At 36.9% G+C, this 22,438-nt stretch overlaps 1 protein-coding gene across 3 annotated transcripts in view; it reads right to left on the reverse strand.

Annotated features, from left to right (window-relative positions):
• The window catches only part of Rab3c (RAB3C, member RAS oncogene family), a 185,498-nt gene that overhangs the window by 156,347 nt on the left and 6,713 nt on the right, over positions 1 to 22,438 (reverse strand). For all 3 annotated transcript variants that reach the window (XM_090331916.1, XM_090331915.1, XM_090331917.1), the window contains exon 2: positions 11,182 to 11,409. In XM_090331916.1, the coding sequence (XP_090188042.1) occupies positions 11,182 to 11,409 (228 nt within the window). The remainder of the gene's footprint in view (positions 1 to 11,181; positions 11,410 to 22,438) is intronic.

The following is a 22,438-nucleotide window of genomic DNA, read 5'->3' on the forward strand; positions in this document are numbered from 1 at the left end:
CTACACATGGAAAACCAACACAAATGTAATACAGAGAAAGACATGGCACCTAAAACTCTTAACATCTAAGTACCACAAAAACTATCAAGACACAGGCCCTAATGAATGCTTGTAAAAATGGCAGGAACTAATAAATATTTCTCAATCCTGACTGTCAATATCAAAGGACTGAACTCTCCAATTAAATGGCATAGATTATCTGGTTGGATGAAAAAACAAGATCCATCATTCTGCTGTCTTCAAGAGACACATCTTACCCCAAAAAACAACCACCTTTTGAAAATGAGAGGTTGGAATAAACTCTATCAAGCTAACGGCCCCCATAAACAGGCTGGAGTTGCCATCCTCATATCAGATAAAATAGACTTCAAACTAAAATTAGTGAGAAAAGACAAAGAAAGTTACTACATACTACTAAAGGGATCTTTCCTCCAGGAGGACATAACCATCCTAAATATCTACACACCGAATCTCGGAGCTCCGAATTTCATCAAACAAACTTTACTTTCACTGAAACCATACATAGATCGAAACACAGTGATTGTCGGTGACTTTAACACACCACTCTCACCTTTGGACAGATCAATAAGGCAAAAACTCAACAGAGAAACCTTAGAATTGAACAATTACATAGACCAACTAGATCTAACAGACATCTGCAGAATATTCCACCCAGCAAAACACAATATACGTTTTTCTCAGCAGCACATGGAACATTTCCCAAATAAACCACATTTTAGGCCATAAAACAAACCTGGACAGATTCAGAAACACTGGAATTATTTCCTGCACTCTCTCAGACCACAAGGGCATCAAATTGGAACTGAAAACACAACTCCACCAACAAAAACCCTGTAACTCATGGAGACTGAACAACACATTATTGCATCACCAATGGGTCATCGAAGAGATCAGAACAGAAATCCAGCAGTTTATGAAATTTAACAAAAAGGAGCACACAAAATACCAGCTCCTTTGGGACACGGCAAGGGCAGTACTCAGAGGAAAATTTATAGCTCTTAGTGCCTACAATAACAAATTGGAAAAATCGCAAACCGACAATTTAATGTGTCATCTTAAGCTCCTGGAAAAAGAGCAACAAACCAACCCTAAGCCCACTAGAAGGAAGCAAATTATTAAAATCAAAGCAGAATTAAATGAATTGGAATCCAAAAAAACTATAGAAAGAATCAACAAAACAAGGAGTTGGTTCTTTGAAAGAATTAACAAAATTGACAAACCCTTAGTAAATCTTACCAAAAAAAGGGAGCATACCGAAATAAACAAAATCACAGACAAAAATGGTAATATCATGACAGAAATTACCAAGATCCAGAGTATCATGAGGGAATACTTCTCAAATCTTTACGCCAACAAATTTGAGAATCTAGAAGAAATGAACGAATTCCTAGCCAATATTAACATACTCACACTGAACCAAGAAGAACTAACCCAACAGGCCTATTTCAAGCACTGAAATAGGAATGGCAATAAGAGACCTTCCACCTAAGAAAATCCCAAGCCAGATGGATTCACAGCTGAATTCTATAAGGTCTTCAAAGCAGAGATCACACCAATACTCCTCAAGCTCTTCAACAAAATTGAAAATGAAGGTTCTTTACCAAACTCATTCTATGAAGCCTGTATAATCCTCATCCCCAAACCAGACAGAGATTCATCAAAGAAAGAGAATTATAGACCTATTTCTTTGAAGAACATCGATCCAAAACTTCTCAACAAAATACTGGCCAACCGTCTACAACAACTCATCAAAAAAATTATACACTATGATCAAACAGGTTTCATTACAAGGAGGCAAAGCTGGTTCAACATATGCAAATCAATTAATATAATTCAACACATTAACAGGAACAGGGACAAAAAAATCACATGATTGTCTTAATAGATGCAGAAAAGGCATTTGACAAGATCCAACACCCCTTTATGTTAAAAGCTCTGGAGAAACTAGGAATCCATGGAACATTCCTCAATATAATAAAGGCTGTGTATGACAAACCCACAGCTAGTATTATACTTAACGGCGAAAAGCTAAAGCCATTCCCTCTAAAATCAGGAAGGAGACAAGGATGCCCACTCTCTCCACTCCTCTTAAACATAGTTTTAGAATTTCTAGCCAGTGCAATAAGGCAAAAAGCAAGCATAAAGGGGATCCAAATAGGGAAAGAGGAAGTAAAACTATCCTTCTTTGCAGATGACATGATCCTGTATTTAAAGAATCCTATAGACTCTACTCCCAAGCTCCTTGAGCTGATTCAAAACTTTGGAAGAGTAGCAGGCTATAAAATCAACTCTCAAAAATCAACTGCCTTCCTTTACGCCAACAATGAGAGGAATGAGGCAACATTCAGGAAAGCAACTCCTTTTGCAATAGCCTCAAAGAAAATAAAGTACCTAGGAATTACCTTAACTAAAAATGTAAAGACCTTTTTGATGAAAACTTTAAAACCCTAAAAAAGGAAATTAAAGCAGAACTGAGGAAATGGAAAAACCTCCCATGCTCTTGGATTGGAAGAATCATTATTATGAAAATGACAGTCTTGCCAAGGGCCATCTACAAATTCAATGCAATACCCATCAATATTCCAATGTCATTCTTTAAAGAAATAGAAGAGGCAATCCAAAATTTCATATGGAATAATAAAAGAGCCCATATAGCAAAAACACTGCTTAGCAGAAAGAACAGCACAGGAGGAATTTCAATACCAAACTTTAGACTCTATTACAGAGCTATAATTATCAAAACAGCTTGGTACTGGCACAAGAACAGGCCTGAAGACCAATGGAATAGAACTGAAGACCCAGATATTACACCACAGACCTGTGGCCACCTAATCTTTGACAAGGGAGCCAATAAAATAGAATGGAAGAAAGACAACCTCTTCAACAAGTGATGCTGGCAGAACTGGTTAAGCACATGCAGAAAACTAAAGCTGGATCCTTCTTTGTCACCCTGTACTAGAATTAACTCCAAATGGATCAAAGACCTGGAGGTAACAGCTGACACAGTGATAACTTTACAAGAAGGAATAGGAGATACACTAGGCCTCCTTGGCACAGGTCAAAACTTTCTTAATAAGGACCAAGAATCACAACAAATCAGAGAAAGACTGGATAAGTGGGACTGCATTAAACTGCAGAGCTTTTGTATGGCAAAGGACATAGCTAGTAAACCAATTAGGAAGCCTACAGAGTGGGAGAAGAGCTTCACTAACCATACAATAGACATAGGCCTCATATCTAAAATATATCAACAGCTCAAAAAATTTAATCAATCCAAAACTAATCTCCAAAGTAACAACCATCCCATTAAAAGATGGGTCAAAGACTTAAAGAGAGTCTTCTCTAAAGAAGAAACAAAAATGGCCTATAGACACATGAAGAAATGCTCAACATCTCTGGTCATAAAAGAAATGCAAATCAAAACAACTTTAAGATTCTACCTCACTCCAGTTAGAATGGCCAGGATCAAGAAAACTAATAACAACAGATGCTGGAGGGGATGTGGCCAGGTGGGATCACTACTGCATTGTTGATGGGAATGTAAACTCGTTCAACCACTATGGAAAGCAGTATGGCAGTTTCTCAAAAGATTAAACATACAGCTCCCCTATGACCCAGCAATTCCACTACTTGGCATTTACCCAATCATCCAGAAACAAAGACATTCTAAATCCACCAGCATAACAATGTTCATTGCGGTACTCTTTACCATAGCAAAGATATGGAACCAACCTAGATGTTGATGAGTGGATCAACAAGATGTGGTATTTATACACAATGGAATTCTATGCCGCTGTCAGAAAGAATGACATTGCCCCATTTGTTAGGAAATGGAAAGACTTAGAAAAGATCATATTAAGTGAAGTAAGCCAGACTCAAAGGAACTTAGACTCCATGGTTTCCCTCATTTGTCATAATCAGTAGAAATCTTGGGCTCCACTAGCAGAGATTTGCAATAGAGCAAAACCTTGATACAAAAGGCCATATAGTAGGACGCTAAATGAAAGGGTCTCTAGGATATGGAAACATAAGCCATATAACGAATGATTGTTGTCCTTAATGTACTATGTTGTCTCTCATCTCCTTTGCTGTCCCTTGGTTATCTCATATTGTTACAGTATCTCACTTTGTTACCTGATATATCTGTATATATTTGTATTTGGTTATTTGAAATTAGATAGGGAAGGGGGGAAAAGAAGATGAGGGGTGGGGGGGGAGGGAAATGGGGACCAAGACATGTGAAAGTGTATCAATGTATGGGAATTAATGCACCATCTATCTGGCAAATATCATGTAATCCTTCTATTAATTACAATAAAAAATTATTTCAGAAAAAAGTTAAAAAACCTTATCACATCATTAAAATTAACAGAAGTATGAATTTAGCAGAAATCCATGTACTATCTATGAATTGATTACGCTCAAATGGATATTTGGACATCTTCATTTAATAGTTTAATCTTCATGTAACAATACTAGCAAAAGCCAGGTGCCAGTGGCTCATGCCTATACTCCTAGCTAAGCAGGAGGCTGAGATCTGAGGATCACAATTGGAAGCCAAACCACTCAGGAAAATCTAAGAGACTCCTATCTTCAATTAATCACAGAAAAAGCCAGAAGTGGCCCATTGGCTCAGAGTACTAGCCTCGAACAAGAGGAATCCAGGGTTAACATCCAGGACTGGGGAAAAAAAGACAACAAACAGAAAAAATCCATAACAACAACAACAACAACAAATACTACTAAACGTCTACTTTTATCAGTGTGCTAGATAATTTTCTTTACCTTCCTGGTCCTTTTTTAATTTTTTTTGTGGGTCTGGGCACTGTTTGTGAGCTCTTCAGCTTTAGGCTACTGTCCTACCCTTGAACCAAACCTCACTTCCCATTTTCTAGAGGTTAATTGGAGATAAGAGTCTCATTTCCTTTTTTACCGGGGCTGGCTTTGAACCTTGATCCTCAGATCTCAGGCTCCTGAATAGCTAGGATTATAGGCGTGAGACACCAGGGGCCTGGCCCAGATCTATTCTTTTGCCAAGTCCCATCCCAGGGCCCCAGGTAGCTAATTTATGAACCCCTAACACAAAGCAGTTCCAATCCTTTAGAGCTCAGCCAAAGAGAGACATGGGAATTAGTTCAAAAGGCAAGAGGAAAGGGAACTGAGGGTGTTTATTCCCATGGCCCTTCATTGATTTGCCATTGATAATCAAAGCAGAGGCTGTTTTCTAAAAGGCTAAGGGTCTCATCTAATTTTACTATTCTACAAGAATACAGTTCTCTCTTGACCCTTGTAACTTCCCCTTCTCTTTCCATTTTAGTCTAAGAAGGCAGCAGTGATTCTCTGATACTAGCAGAAGGGTCTGCACCATTTTGTTTACCATGCATTTAACCTTGTAATATCACTAAACTCACCTAAATAATCATATACCTCTTTCCAAAATTCTATGGTAAAACATTATTCACTTCAATTTTTAATGTTTATGCTTCCTTTGTACTTTCCCTTTTATACTTATCGTTTTAACACATGATACCTTACAAATATCCTAAAATTGTTTCTATTGCTTTAGTTCTTTTGTTTGTGTTTTCTGTCTAAATAACCCTAAATAACTTGGAAGTTACAGGCTAGCCGTAGGTCATGATCCTCCTGCTTTAACTTCCAGTGTGCTTCCAGAATCCAGATTAAGTTCCACCTTGCCCAGCTCTGATTCTGTTGCTTCCCAAAAGAGTAACCTTCCTGGAGGTAAAGATCTGCCTTCCACTTGGTTTCATGTTCGACATCAGCTTAAGCAATGTAATCTGTATTAATTCATGCTCACATTTCCTCTGTTTAATCTTTCTGGTCAGTCTGCCACAATGAGAATGGTCAGAACCAGAAAAGTTATTGTGATGGGAGCAAAAGCTGACAAGGAAAAAATATTGCTACCTCTGAAAATAACTACTATCCAGTTAGAAAAATGCTTTTATATTCCTAAATTTCTGACTCAAGAAATAAATATATGGAGTAATTAAATGCTTAATTTGGACCATAATTCAAGCTGTGTTTCTATAATGCCAGGACCACCAGTCAGTTCAGTCTCAGAAGAATAACAACTGATAATTGGGTGGCACAAGCACAGTATAGCTAACAGATTACACCAGAGGCTTCCAACATCACTAGGCTGTATCCCAAAGAAATCATATCCAACATTTAATAACATCTCTCTGTGAGCCCAATGATTTATAATTGTTTTATTCTTGGGTAGGACATCAATTTTATGAGCATTTAATAAACAAGCTGTATGAACTTGCCTTCCCTGAGCAACTGATGATTCTATTTAAAAGCAAAGATGTCTCCAAAACATCAGGACACACCCCAACAACTCAACTGACTGAACTTGGACATAGTAGAATTTATACATAACTGGTAAGAGAAACTCACAGTCCAGAAGATGTTCCACCTCATCAGTCAGCTCACTTGTCAATTTCATAACCACATCAGAACATTGAATCAAGTCATTTTTATAAATATCTGTGTCCATTACAGCTAGAAGTCCATGGCCTAGAATGTCCTTTTGTAGTTCTAAAAAGTGTGAAACTAGATGGGTAAGATTCAAATTATCTTTCCTTAGGAGTTACTAGGTGCAAAGTATTGTCTAAACATTTTATGAATGTCATTGTCTTTAAAATTTATAGTATGACAAGATATTATTATTGCTTCATGTTTACAGATGAGAAAAATAAGGTGTGGGATAACTGAGGTGTAGAAAACTTATTTAACTTGCTAAAGATAATAAAAAACAATTTGAATTCTGGCAGACAGCTTGGAGACCATGCTAAATGACAAGTGTGATATTGTTGTTTTGAAGGAATTTCAATACAAATTTATAATAAGTCTAATATAAACTAATACCAATGTATTGAGGAAGACTTAATGTTTTGGCTGGCAAATACACAAAGACCACAGTATAGTAGTAAAAAGTCTAACCTTGTCTAACATATGGAAAAATTCAAGCAAATTAATAAAAGATTCCCATATTTGTACTTTGAACTATTCTGCTTTTATTTTAACAAACAATGCATCCTGTTTATGAAAATTTAACAAAATGTAAAAATCAGCATGACAAACACAAACCCAAGAAGATGGGAACTGGATACTGAACTGGGAAACAATACCAGATGTAAGAATACTCTATGAGCACTAAGTGAAGTGAATTCATGAGGAATTCACCCATACTGATAACATTGATTGTAAATTTTCCTTATTTTCTCTACTGTTGTGAGCTTCTTTCTATAATCCAGATATACAAAAGGATTTTTTCCCATTGAATAAATATTTTCTTCTTTTTTATTGTAAAGGTGATGTTCAGTTAGAAGCTCTAACTGAATCAGATCTCTACTTCTCTTGGTTTTCATTTATCAGAATGCTCTGTTTCTCCAAACCATTTATCATAATCCATGGATTTGGATACTTACTTCAATGCCAACTTTCTTCAAAAGGTCTAATATGCACATTGAAAACTCAGCAAATGCAGATGATGAATGAATCAATTAGTGAGAAAACAAATAATTCCCTTTCACTTATCATTTCTCAGCTCAGATATAGATGCTCCAGCAAATGATCCTAGAGCCTGAAGACTGGAAAGGTATATTATTTATGACTCCTGTACTCAGGTCTTCTGGATCACTCACAGCAGCAGATGGAATTCTGCCTCCCTGTCTGATGAGTAGCTTCTTATGACAGACCCTGTTCAGCGTTCACTGTTACATACCCAACACGTACCAATGTGACTTCCTGTCACACAGAATATTTTGTTAAACTATTCGACAAACGTTTGGTTTTGACGAATTACTAAACTGAGTACAAAAATCTGAGTGATGGCATAATGCTTATCGAAAGGAAGATACACATTGGTGTTAAACTCATTGTAGGCAAGTACTTAGCAGCTAAGGGTCAGGCATTATTTTTCCCATTTCACAAGTGAATATATAGAAGTATAGAAGGTTAGGGTTTGATATCACCTAGCTAAATAAAATTTAGAGGCTGACTCACCAAACCCCAAATTTCTAGCTTCAGCCTCTGGGCCTTTCAGTACTTTAGCAGAATATGGCTATGGAACTACCAGGTGGTCCTTTCTGCCATGGCTGTTCAACTGTCTTTCCCAATATCTAGAGAGTTGAATCATACCAGGAACAAAGTCTTTACTACCTCCTGTATCTTGTCAATGCTGGAAAGAGTGGATTAAATACAGTGTGATGCAAGACTGATGCTTTTTAGCCCCGGGCAGAGCAAATGTATCTTGACATTTCATATACAGTATCAGTTTCCTCTCAAGAGGGGAATAAGAGCATGCCTTTCTCAATCTCTCAGGAGACACAGATGCTAAATTAGAAATAGTATGATGGGTAAAAGAACACACAAAAGACAGCACCAACAATGGCCTTGGCGCTATTACTGCCTTTGGTGGTTCTCCTAAGGAAGTAGCATTGACAGAGCAAGCTGTTGGTTTATAAAAAGACTTGGAGGACTTGAACACCATCCTGAAATCAATAGGCAGGATGACTGAGCTACAAAAGCACCATAGGCAAAGTCAAGTGACTTCTGCACATTTCTGGACCACTTCTATCCACTTTGTCTATCACTGCAGAAAACAGGTACCAAACCTCTCTGAACAGCCTCAATGCCTCAGTACCTGCTGCTATTCAAACTAGTCATTCTACATCTGCTTATCTGTCTCTCCCATTGTTTCCTGCAGGAATTTTGAACATGGCTCTTGCTTACAGTTCTTTCCACTTCTCTTCCTGACCATTTGAGGGATTCCCAATTTCCTGTGCACCCTCAAACTATATATTCTTCTCTTGGGATTTGTGAGTATAACAAACTTCTCAGTGGCAAACTTCTCAGTGGGACTCTCCTAGCACAGGATTACAATAGATCAAAAACTAGGTACATATGGTCATATATGATGAGACTAAATGAAAGAAACTCTAAGATATGGAAATAAGAGCTTTATATTTATGTGATTATTGTTCTTAATGTAGTATATCATTTCTCTTCTCTTTTTTTGCCCTTTGGTTAATCTCATATTGTTACTGTATCTGACTTTGTTACCTGGTATATGGTATATATGTTGATTAGTTTATTTGAGATAGGAAAGAGAGGGGAGGAAAACAAGATGATTGTGAGGGGTTGGGGGAGGGAAATGGGGACAAAAACATGAGAAGGAGTATCAATGTGTGAGAAGTAATACACCTACTACCTGGCGAATGTAACTGTAACACCTCTATACATTATCCCGACAATAAAAAAATTAAATTAAAAAAAACAATTTTGTGCTTCAACAAAGAATTTGTCAACAACCCTCACTGAAAAATTACTAGCAATTTTAAGACTAACGACATACGGAGTTGCTGTTTTGTCTATTTGTTTAGATCAATCTGAGACACAAAGGAGAAAATGAGAAAAAAAAAACCTAGGAGCCATTTGCCAAAAGAATGACTGTTCTCTCTTATTAGCAGAAAAACAATGGAATTGAAGAAAGGTGTAGTGATTTTAATATTATTTAACTTCTTATCTTCAAGTAGTTGCACAAAATAATTGCCATTTAACAAAAAAGTTTATGGATATACTATATCTTGATCAATGTCACACCTTTCAATATTTTTTATTTCATTTTCAATCTACCAAAGCCCCTGAGAGTGAAGGGATCCTTCTTAAGCTTGCATATGAAACTTATCATATAGCACTTGTTTGCCTGAAGCTCAAAAGGAAGAGAATGAACCCGGCCCAAATGGGAAACAATGGCATGGCTTCAGACATAGAAGTGTGTCTGGGGACTATTGACTGAAGTCAAGTTCCTAAGCCTGTACCTTCCCAATTAAATGACTTTAGAAAATGACAGATCATTGAAGATCCTCATCCTGGGAACTAATTGTCCAAGTTTTCATATGAGTTCTGGTTAGATGTAAAAGATTTCAGAGTCAGAATAAGTAAAACAGTAGTAATCTCTTATAAGCTACTCCAAACCAATGCCTGCCCATATTTGTATATATATATATATATATGTATATATATATATGTATGCATCTTTAAGTTTTACTCCTAAGACTTTTAAGACATTTTAAAGGCCATCCCATTTATAAAAGGGGTTAAATAAAGAGCACTTCCATTAAAAATATATTAAATGTTATACTCTGGAATGTTTCTTCATTTTAAGACATTTAAGAAAAGACTATCATTCACAACTACCAGTTGTTATTGGAAATGTCTTGATTTGAGATAAAAATTAAACCTCATAGGAAATATTTGTTTATATCTCTAAGGAATTTGAGTGGTAGAAGTATGAGTTGACAAGAAAAAGGACCAACATTGACTCTAGATACGTTTTATCAATGTACATAGTAAAAGCCCATAAAATATTTACTAGATAAGTCTCTTATCATAACAAATATTTATTTAGGTAACTTCAACTATTTTGTTAGCTTGACCTATTGCTTCTGTTGTTTTTTTCTATCTAGTATTACAAATGTATGCCAACAATTCAGTTAAAAATATCTAATACTGAAATAGAAAGAAGAGTCAGACATCTAGTCAAGTCATCTCAAAACTTGTGGAGAATTTTCTAATAAATATAATGCTTCACTTGTTATGTTTCTTTGAATATGTAAGCATGGTTTTGAGAGCAGAAAGAGAAAGCTTGTGAAGTGTAATGGACTATGTACAAAGTTAGATCTGGGGCTTTATAAAGGAACTGACTCTGGCTTTACATTAGGTTTAGGTTTTATTGTCTCCTTTAAAATACCCTGGGCAAGCTGCTATGTATGACCTGAAAGGCCAGAGCTACACTGCCTACTTTATTAATTATAAAATGACTATAGACAAGATTCATAAACTTGTCCAAGGTCATATGGATCATGCAAGGTCAAGCCAGACTTTTCATCCAGTGTTACTTCCACCACCAAGACAATAAATTTTGGAATTCTTTACTCCTAAAGAAGCATGACTAGATGGCAAGATATGAATCAATCTTCTTCCTTCACAAGTCATTACCCATCACTCCGCAGAATGTTCTGCAGCAAAGAAGCTAGATATAAAAGCAGTGGACTCCTCCACCGAGACAGCAAAATGAAAAGCTTTTCTCTTACACATGTATAGGTAGGGTAGTGTCAGTTCAAAGCCACTTACCCAAATCTGAAGCTTGATTCTCTTTTCATTTTTGAACACAGTTTTCACTTTGAAATCAATTCCAACTGTGCTGACAAATGCAGATGTAAAGGAGTCATCTGCATAACGGAACAGAAAAGATGTCTTCCCCACACTGCTATTGCCGATGATCAGTAATTTGAACATGTAGTCAAAGTTCTGGTCAGAAGAGTCCTTCTGGCCATACCTGGCATCTTGAGTAGAGGCCATCTGTGAGACAGGGAGAAAAAAACAAACAGGTGTGGATCAGTTTTTTGTGTGGGTGTTTGATATGAAGCTAGCAGCACATTCATTATTGGCCTTGCCAGAAACAGATGTCAGACACTCAGGAGATAAGTGAACAGTGCTACCCAGCCTCCCTCTGATGCTAGTATCCATGGCAATAATTCCCTGTTGGAAGACAGAACAGCAAATCTTACAGCTCTTTCCAGCTGTGTTGGTGCTTGTCACTGCTCAGCATTCAGAACCAATCAAAGGCACCAAAGGAGATATCTCTAAGAGTAACATAAAAGCAAAAATATGAGGAGTTGGCCAGGGCATCAAAGTCTCTGAAACTATAATCTCAGTGATGGAATCTCAGTGTGTGAATTATTAATGTGTCTCATACTGCTTTGGGAAATGTATGAAAACTATATCTTTATATTATCTATTAAAATCTTATTCTATCTCTCCTAACATAAAAGGTCAATCTATTTCAATTAAAATAATAATGGCAGCTGGGCACGGTGGCTCATGCCTGTAATTGTAGCTACTCAGGAGGTTGAGATTTGAGGATCTAGGTTCAAAGCCAGCCCAGGCACTAAAGACTGAGAGATTCTTGTCTCCAATTAATCACTGGAAAATGGGTAATAGGGATGTGGCTCCAGGGGTAGGGTGGTAGCCTTGAGCTATAGAGCTTAGGGACAGCGCCCAGGTCCAGAGTTCAAGCCCCATGACCCACCCACACAAAAAATAATACTGATGGCAAATTTATATGGGTTAAACAATGTCCAGGCACTGTAAATTTACTTAATCTTCACAATAACACAGTGAAGTGGGTACCTTATTTTTGTTTTCAACTTAAAAAATTCAGGCTTAGTGATATTGTCTTGCTCAAGTCCATATGTTGGAAAGCAGTAGAGGCAAGATTCAAGTCAGATACTTGGAGTTGGAACTCATTCCTGATTCATGCTTTTTTTCCCAGTGATGTCTAGAGAAATAAGCACAGGAGCTCCGGGAATCCATATTGGAAATGTTCATTATTAAACACAACAATGATAAACCCTATGTGGCTTCAAACATTGCCTCTACTACTTCCTGGCTAGTGACTCTGGCTTTATTATTTTGTAACACCATTTCCTTTCCTTGTATAAAATGGAAATGGAATGATTTCTAACTTAGAGCACTTATGAAAACTTTAGATGATACATTTGTAAATCAGCATAGAAAATGATCCCTTATTAATTATAAATGCTTTAACTAACTGTTGACTTCTTCCTCATTTTTTTAATGAAAACTATATCTATCCAAATGTAGTACTACTTCTAAATAACATTTGGCTTACTATAGAAAATCCTATTCATAGGAATGTGGTACCTGGTATGCTGTATATATGTTTATTTGAAAAAGGGAAGGTAAGGGAAAAAAACAAGACGAGTGGGAGGTATGGGGGCAGGGGGAGAAAATATGGGAAGCTCATTTGTAATAATTAGTACAAACCTAGGACTCTTCTAACAGAGAACTACAATAGCTCAAAACCTAGATACATAGGCCATATAGGATGAGGCTAAATAAAAGGACCTCCAGGATATGGAAACAAGAGCCATATAATGTGTGATTATTGTTCTTAATGTACTATGTTATTTCTCATCCCTTTTGTTGTCTCTTGGTTATCTCAGAGTGTTCAGTATCTTACCTTGTTATCTAGTATATTGTATATCTGTTCATTTGCTTATTTGAAATAGGATAAGGAAGGGGGGAAACAAGATGAGGGGTGGGGAGTGGGAGGAAGGAAATGGGGACAAAAGCATGAGAAGGGGTATAACTTTGTGAAGTAATGCACCATTTATCTGGAAAATATAATGTAACCCTTCAATTAATTACAATAAAAAATAAAAAAATAGAAAAAAGAATAGTGAATCCCAGTAAGTAACTAACGTATCTACTTAGTGCCTTCTCCAATTGAATGAATTCTTTAGCATCTGCTATGCTATTCAAATTGGTAGCCACTGATCACATATTGCCTATTTAAGCTATATTAAAATTAAATAAAAATAAAAATTTGGTTCCTCAAACTACTCCCATTTCAAATATATATAGTCACAAGTGACTAGTAGCAAATAGAAATGCTGGTGTAACAGCAGAACATTCTTGAATAATGCTAGGCTAAATGGTTTATTTTTATTTCTATAAAATCTGATCAATATTTGTATCTTTCTATTGAGAAGTCCTATGAGTTAGATATGGAGATTATGCCCCACCCCTCTAGGATGTAACCTTGACTCTTAGCATGTTATTGTTGAGGTGGTAGAAATTTGGAGTGGTGAAGCCTTTTAAAAGCCTGTAATCCTAGCTACTCAGAAGGCTGAGATCTGAGGATCATGGTTCAAAGCCAGCTTGGGCACTAAACTTGGTGAGACTCTTATTGCCAATTAACCACTGGGAAAGGAGAAGTGGGACCATGGCTCAAGGGGCAGGTCTGTAGCCTTAAACTGAAGAGCTGAGGGACAGTGCCAGGTCCAGAGTTCAAGCCCCATAAGACCTTCCCCCCTCAAAAAAAAAAGGTGGTCATTGGGGATACTGAATTCAGAAGCAATTAATACAGTTTTCAAAGATCTTCGTTTGTGCTCAGTAGTTAGTTGGAACAGAAAAAAAGATAACTTGTCTGATATATGTCTTGGGCTTCCAGTCTCTCCATGTGATCATTCACTTCCTGTTTACTTGCACCATGATACCATCAACCCTGATGTGGTATTGCCAAAAGACTCTCTCCAGACAGAGAAGATGCAGCCAACATGCTCTTGGACCTCCAGAACCATAAGCAGTACCCAGGACCAGGTAACAAACTGCGAACATGGTGAACAACATTTAGGCTCATCTAGAACAAATTGGTTGAGTGAAGAGTTCCGAGTGTTTGCTGTTTTGTTTTGTGTTGTGTTTGTTTTGTTTTGTGTGTTTAGGAAAGGGGAAAGAAGATGAGTGGAAATGAGAGAGAATGGAGGATTTAAATTGAGAAAGGGTATCAATATATGAGAAGTAATGCACCTTCTATCTGGTGAATATAATGTAACCCTTCTATTAATTACAATAAAAATATATGAAAAAAAAAACAAAAACAAAACAAGGTCTCACTATGCTGCCCAGGCTATCTCACTCTTGTGGATGCAAAAGATCTCCTTGCCTCGACCTACCAAATGAAGTATTAATGAAAAGAATTAACTAGTCTTATGCCTTCTTATTCTTTTCTTCATGAGGTACCAGTTCTGGGGCTTGAACTCAGGGTCCGAGGGCTATTCCTGAGTTTTTTGTCTTCAGGCTAGTGCTCCACCACTACAATTCTACTTCTGGTATTTTGGTGATTAATCAGAAATAAAAATATTAGGGATTTTCCTGCTTGAGCTGGCTTTAAACTGTGATCCTCAGATCTTAACCTTCTTAGTAGCTAAGATTACAAGGAAGAACCACCAGCTCCTGGAACTGACATGACTTTTGAAGATTAGTGATTTTTTTAAGCTGCCCCCTCCATTGTTTCCTCATTTTGATACATAATAAGGCTCACAGAGAGCCAAAAAAAAAACAAAAAAGTACACTGGGGGCTGAGAGTTTGGCCTTGTGGTAGAATGCTTGCATGGCATGCATGAAGACCTGGGTTTGATTCCTCTGTACCATATACATAGAAAAAAGCCAGAAGTGGTTCTGTGCTCAAGTGGTATAGCTCTAGCCTTGAGAAAACCCAAGGACAGTGCTCAGGCCCTGAGTCAAGCCCCACAACTGGCAAACAAACAAACAAATAAATAAGTACACTGAGGTATACAGATGCTCACATCCTAGCTATTCAGTAAGCTGAGATCTGAAGATCTCATTTCAAGCAGCCCAAGCATCAAAGTCCTTGAGACTCTGTTTGTAGGCAAATAATAAATTTTCTACCCTATTGAATATAAGTCTATTGATGAAATCTTCATAACACATCTTTGCAGAATTCAAAATGTTTGAAATAATCCTGAACTTTTGAGAGTTGGTGCTTTGGAAAGCCACTGTGCCTTCAATCAAATTGTGCTTCTGTGTAGTAGGAGTAGCTTATGGATTTAACTGAAGTGCCATTTTAAATCTCATTTCTCCAGAAATTCTACTGACCAGAAACCAAAGAGATTTCTTCTGGGTCCCACATGCAATCTTCCAACACACTTCAGAAGTTCTGACATTTGCTTTTCAAACTAAATTGGAAAAACAAATTACTTTCTGGGGATTTACTTGGGCACTTGAAAATCTCAACTACACAGATCCATTTTGTGGATCTGTTGAGGAAACAAAAAAAGAATGCATTTTTAAATTATTGTGTTCAATTATCACTACTGATATCATCCTAAAAGAAAAGGAATAAGGGTAATTATTTTTAAAAAGCACACTCATCTATTTTAAATAAAAAGAAATTAATGAATTAGTAGAAATTAATTAAATAAGAATTTAGAAGCAATAATTTTATATCTTAATAGTCATCTGGGGAAAGAGACAAAAAAAACAGCAAATTATTCCTGACAGCTACAAAGTAAAGAAGGAAAATATTGACAGTTATGACTTCCAAAAACCTATCATCTGGATAAGCTGCTTCCCTTGGTGACAGTTCTCTTCTGAACAAAAGTTTGCCTATAACCTGTTTATGTCTGAGAACAGATTACAACTGTGGTGCTTTTTTTTGCAATCTTTGGCCAGCAGTTTCTCCATGTGTCTGCTACCGTTTGCTCTAGGAAGAGTCAGCTGAGAACCAATAAGATTTAACTCATGTCATGTTGACAATTTACCATGGAGCTGAGGGCACTTTCCAGGGAACAAGCAGTGTTAAAGGCACAAAAGATTTAAAATCTAGCCCGGGGTTCTTAAATAAACAGCTTGGTTAAAGTGAGTTAATACTTAAAAATCTTTTTCTTTGTTATTTCTTGACTTTAATAAAGAATAAATACCTACCTCGTGAAACTAAAAGAAGAATGGATATAACAGAATGACTATTAGGTATCTCTCAATTTTCATCCCATGCATAACTGCTTTTTCCCCCTCTTGCGATAAGGCCTTGCTCTGTAGTCCATACTGGCCTTGAACTTGTCTTCCTGCCTCTGCTTCCTGAATAGTGCCATGATTACAGGTGGCTACCACCAGAGTCTACTTCTCATGTGCAACTTTAGTGAGTGTATATCTTAGTTTGAACTTTTATTGTTGTGACAAAAACACCCCAGAGAAATAATTTGAGAGAATATTTATTTTCGCTTATAGTTTCAGAGAGATCATTCTTTGGCTACTTGGCCCATGTACTTGGGAAGGACATTGTGGTGATAGGAATATCTTAATGTCAATCAAGAAGCAGAGAATGACAAAAACAAAAAGGGGGGTAGGGCAGAATATAACTTCCAAGGACATGCCTCCAGTTATCTACTCCTTCAAGTTAGGTCTTTTCCTCTTCTGTTTTTACTACCTCCCAATAATGGTATCATATTATAAATCCATTGGGAAGAATGCATTCAATTAGATCAGAGCTTTCATGATCCAACCATCTCTGGAACTACTTTCACAGACATATCCAGAGGCATGAGTTACCAATTTCCTATCAATTTCTTAATCAATCATACTGACAAAACTGACTATACATGTACAGATAGCCCATTTATGTATAGAAATTGGTTAAGGAATTAAAGAAACATGCTTTCATAGTGCCTAGAACTATGTTTTCTACATATGATCATACCTAATTCTTTTACTACTCTTTAAGAGTCTATTAATATCCCCATACATAGTGATCTGGCATAAACTAAAATGGCTACTTTTTCTCCCACCCTTCTGAACTAAAACCATGAAGACATTTTTCCAATTTCTCTGTAAGAACCTAACAGGACTAATGAAGGGTAAGTGTCACTAAAGTGTGAAATGTCACCCTAACAACTCTTGGGAACTTTTATCTCAGATTTGTCCATACTCATTCAGCGGTTTGTTCATCGACAATATAGACTTTCCACCCTGGTAATGCTTCCCATGGATGTTTCTCTTCTACAAAGTTGTAACTCTACCTTCCTGCCTGTCAGTTCTCCAATTCTTAGGGACAGTAGTTTGCTCTTCAATTTTCAGACAAATCAAAGAAGTGGTTCTGCATGTTTCTTGGATAAGGGTAGGTACAATCAGTTCCCAAACACCTTGCATACTGAACTAAAAGTCATCTTCCCATTTTAATGATGACATTAAAAGACTTAGAAATAAAATTAAGAGAAATGGTGCTTGTTGTTTCCTAGGAAAGTATCTTGATTCTTTGAGCTTCTCAATGAGTACTGAGCCCTCATTACCTAAACTAAATGTGTTCTTTCGGAGTTAGTGGCATGCAGTCTCAACCAGTTCATTCTGTCCTTCACCACATATCATGTGTGAAACTTAAATCACAGAGGATATTTGAAGATGGAGCATAATTTCTTGCTTCTGAAAGTCATCCACTCAATTGTTAAGGTGAGACAAGTCTAAAACTCAATTTTATTTATGTATATGTGAATATATACATATATAAATATACAAGTAAACATGCTTCTCAACTTACAATGAGGTTTTGACTTGATAAACCAATAGTAAGTTGATAGTATAAAATGAAAATATATTTCATAAACCTATCAAATCTTCACAATGTAACAATACAGTATATGATTAGATTCCCAGTGATCTGTCCTCATGATGTGTGGGCTAGATGGAAGCTGTAGCTCCCTGCCATGCCCAGATCACATATTGTATCATCTATTGCTAACTGAGGAAGATATCAAAATTCTACAGTACAGTTGCTATTGAATATATATTGCTTTTGCACTGTCATAAAGTCGAAAAGCTGTCAGAACTTGGGGTGTATATTAGCAGTAGAGCACATTCTTAGCACAAAAAAGGCCTCTTGGTTTAATCCTGAGCATCAAAGACTCTGTGTGTGTGTGTGTGTGTGTGTGTGTGTGTGTGTGTGTGTGTACAAAAAAGGAAATGCAGTTTATCGAACTCTGCTACTGGAAGCAGAGATTGGTGTTCTCTCAGGCTATACTATTGCTCACTACTGATCAGACTCCAGAAGGTTCCCAGATTGGGGAGTAAGCATTTTTGGAGGGCTAGAGCTCCAGTAAAGGCCATCCAAACCACAGACAGAAGTGGGGTAAAAGAATATCCAGTCCCCAAAGGGAAGGTTGTAAGCAAGGTCTACTGGGAAGGAAACTCCTGGCACACACCTCAGACCTCTAAAAATAGAATCCTAACCACTATGGTAATACAGGACTCTAGGCAGCTTTAACAGATCCCCACAGATGTTGAAGCAGAGTCATTCCAGCCATTGGTGAGCACACAGATACCAGGAATCCTGGCCTTTAAAACCACAACAAGGATAGGAGTATCACTGTACCAGTGATCTAGCATCTCTTTAAGTATGTGCATGATATTCGCCTGTTGAAAAGAGTGTGCACATCTTGGTATAAGGTGAGTATGGGTAAAGAGCTCATGTTCTGTGGCCAGGTTGCCTGAGAAGGGATCTCAGGTCTGATACTTGGTACCTGGCTACTTGTACAAACCTGGGTGAGGATTGTTTTTGTTGTTCTTATTTTGTTCTGTTTTAAGCTACATTGTCCTCAACTATGTATTAGGAACAGTGAGGCTATCAAAACAAAATTGTTGGTCTGGGTTAAATACTTGATCAAAGCTTTTATCATCATCTTTGATAGTTCTCTCACTGTACTGAAAATGATATACAAGCCCTTCACTTCGTTTCCAATTCGCATTAATGCATATTTCATTGAAGTACTGAAACTTGAACATTTACTAGGAAAGTGCTATCATTTGTACCACACTCACAGACTTTTTGTTTTTCCCTTTTCAGTTTATCTTTCAGATAGATCTGCAGTTTTGCAAAAACTGGCCCCAGGCTGATTTTCCCTTCACATCTAGAAGATCTACGACCACATTAGCATTGTTATTATTTGAAATGGAATGGTCAGTTTAACAGAGTATGCTTCCTAAGATTTCCTAACTTAAGCAGGCAGGAAGGTTTAATTGATACTGAACACTTTAGCTCTGCCTCTGTAAACTTCCCTAATGAGTGCACTTCAAATATTCTCCCTAATTTTCAAATATTCTGACAAAGAACAAAGAATATTTATTGTATACTTCTGAGTGTCAAAGCTGAGACACTGAAAGGTCAATGTGCAGACAGAAGTTTTCTGAGATTCAGAAAGCCTATGAGAAAGACAATGAAGTCTATGATGCAACCTCTCCTGACATTGCCTACAAAGTAACATCAGAAAAAGCTAATAAATACGTGAAATCTATGATTATGAGCTGAATTTTGTAGAAATTGAGAAAGGCCAATTTCATATCTAGATTAAAAAGGGGGAAAATCTAATAATAGTCAAGACAACTCAACAAAACTTTACTACCTTCAAGTAAATGTACTAAAGAAAATATAATCCTAAACTTTTGGCGGCCATGGGATTAGAGCCACTAAGTATCTTAATGACTGGGTGTAGTTAGGATAACTAACCACTCAACATTTTTTTTCAGGGCTGAGTGGTTTCATTAGCACCATGAAGTCTGTTGGTGCAAAATTTAACAAGCTAGATATATGGATGCTCATGCTAGGAATAGATGGAATGGACTAATAGGAAATTGGGTGAAAACTCAAGCCATGCAATTCTGCAAATAGGCAACTATCAATCTCATGTGCAGCCTTGATAAAACAGAAGTATAAAACCTTAAAAAACTCATTCTTGCCATTCACACTTTCTACATGCAGATGTCACTTTTTAAAAATGAAAAAGCTTTTCACTTAGCAACAAAGTGAAAAAAGTCTTCCAAATATTCTTATGAACATGGAAAATATACATAGTAAGCTTTCTTGTCATTTCTTGGCAATGTGAAATACCAAACATGATGTTTTCAGTACCTGCTAATACATTCTGATATTTATTTTATTTTATTTTTTTGTTGGGGTAATGTATAAAGGGGTTACAGTTACATTCGCTAGGTAGTAGATGTATTACTTCTTACACATTGATACCCCTTCTCATGTTTTTATCCCCATTTTCCTCCCCCAATCCCTCCCAATCATCTTGTTTCCACCCTTCTCTTTCCTATTTCAAATAATATATGTATGTAATATAATATATATGATACAGGTAAAAAAGTCAGATACAGTAACAATATGAGATTAACCACAGGACAAAAAAAGAGAAGAAAAATAACATGGTACATTAACAACAACAATCACACAAGATAAAGTTCTTGTTTCCATATTCTAGATACATTCTGATATATTTATTCAGAATATAAAACAGCCCTAATTGAATAGACCTGATGGACAATTCTCTAACATGGAATAAATAATCCACCTGTAATTCTGCAAAATTAAAATATGCAGGGCAGAGCCAGAGTACTCATTTTAAGTCATATTTTTATTATCTTTAAGTAATTGTTCAAAAGTGTTACCATTCAACAAATTCATTTGTAAGTACAATGAATCTCGATTGATGTCATCCCTTTCATCACTCTCCCTCATCTCTCCCAGCCATTTCCTTTTCCTCAATTTTCTTAGTTTCATAGGATATACACTGAATAAATGCATTCTCTACTTCCTTTTATTTCTTTATTCCTCTACCCCTATTATTTGACCTCTCTTCCACATTGTTCAAGTGCCAGTTTCCTACCATTCATTTTGTTGGACTATAAGTTCCTTTCCAAAAGAATTACACCATTTAAATTATCCCCTGAAAATAATCATAGTTTAGTTAGTACATTTGTGTGCAATTGCATACAACTGTGTGTTACTTGTAAATTTATAAATTAGTTCTAGTTTCCACATCTGAGGCAGAACATGTATCCCTTGTCTCTGGAAGCACTCTTCTTTTTTTTTTTTTGCCAGTCCTGGGCTTGAGCTCAGGGCTTGAGCACTGTCCTTGGACTTTCTCAAGGCTAGCACTCTACCACTTGAAACTCAGCAGCACTTCCGGCTTTTTGCTATGTTTGTGGGGTACCGAGGAATCGAACCCGGTCTTCGTGCATGCTAGGCAAGCACTCTACCACTAGGCCAACCTCCTGGCCCCGAAGCACTCATTTTTAAAAACTCTTATATGGTTCTTTTGATTAGACAAGTTGGGAGTTCATTGGATTAACAGACATCCATATGGCATCTATGTACATTGTCACAGCTTCAAGGATGTATACATGAGAAGACTGAGTCATCTGACCCTCGGGGAAATGTCACCAGGGTCATGGAAATTTGACCTTAAAGCTCTGTACCAGCTAACATATTCTCCAGCATCCTGTTCTAGTGATTCAGTGACAGCAGTCTCACTATCATACTGACTCTGGAAAGGAAGCTCTTCGTCCCACAATGCCCAATCTGCCTGGATAAGCTGGTCCTAAGAAAGAGTTTTGCCAATTACTACTGCTCTGTAAGAGCCAGTACCTTCTAAGAACTGGTGTCAGTACTCCCTGTGAGTGCCCTAGATGGAGGCACAATAGGACATTGTAAAATATAGTGATCCTGTTTTAAAGGCACTTGTATCTCTTTACTCTTCTTAGCTTGGCAGAAAGTCAATTGAGCTTTTCTGGCAGCTATTTTTGTAATTACACAAATGTATTATACATTCCCTCACTCCATTAAGAAATACTAATAACAGAAGAAGGTCAGTATCCAAGTTGAGACCACAAAGTGATGAATGTTTCTTATACAAATATCCCTTCTGAGAAGAAAAGAACAAGTACAGAACAGATATCTTCTGCTATGATGTCTAAGGAAAATCTCTGTTAAATATTGCAAAAAAAACTCTAGAAATTCCCAATGGAAATTTTAATTTTAAATTTTAATTTCAAGGTGTTTCTCAACTAGTGCTTATGTGTAAACATTTATAAAGCATTATTTTTATTTTATTTATTTATTTGTTTGTTTGTTTGTTTTTGCCAGTCATGGTGCTTGAGCTCAGGGCGTGGGCACTGTCCTTGGACTTTCTCAAGGCTAGAGCTCTACCAATTGAGCCTCAGCACCACTTCCAGC

Source organism: Megascapheus bottae, chromosome 4 (genome assembly GCF_031878675.1).
Source record: "Megascapheus bottae isolate mThoBot1 chromosome 4, mThoBot2.hap1, whole genome shotgun sequence".
Classification (NCBI taxonomy): Eukaryota; Metazoa; Chordata; class Mammalia; order Rodentia; family Geomyidae; genus Megascapheus; species Megascapheus bottae.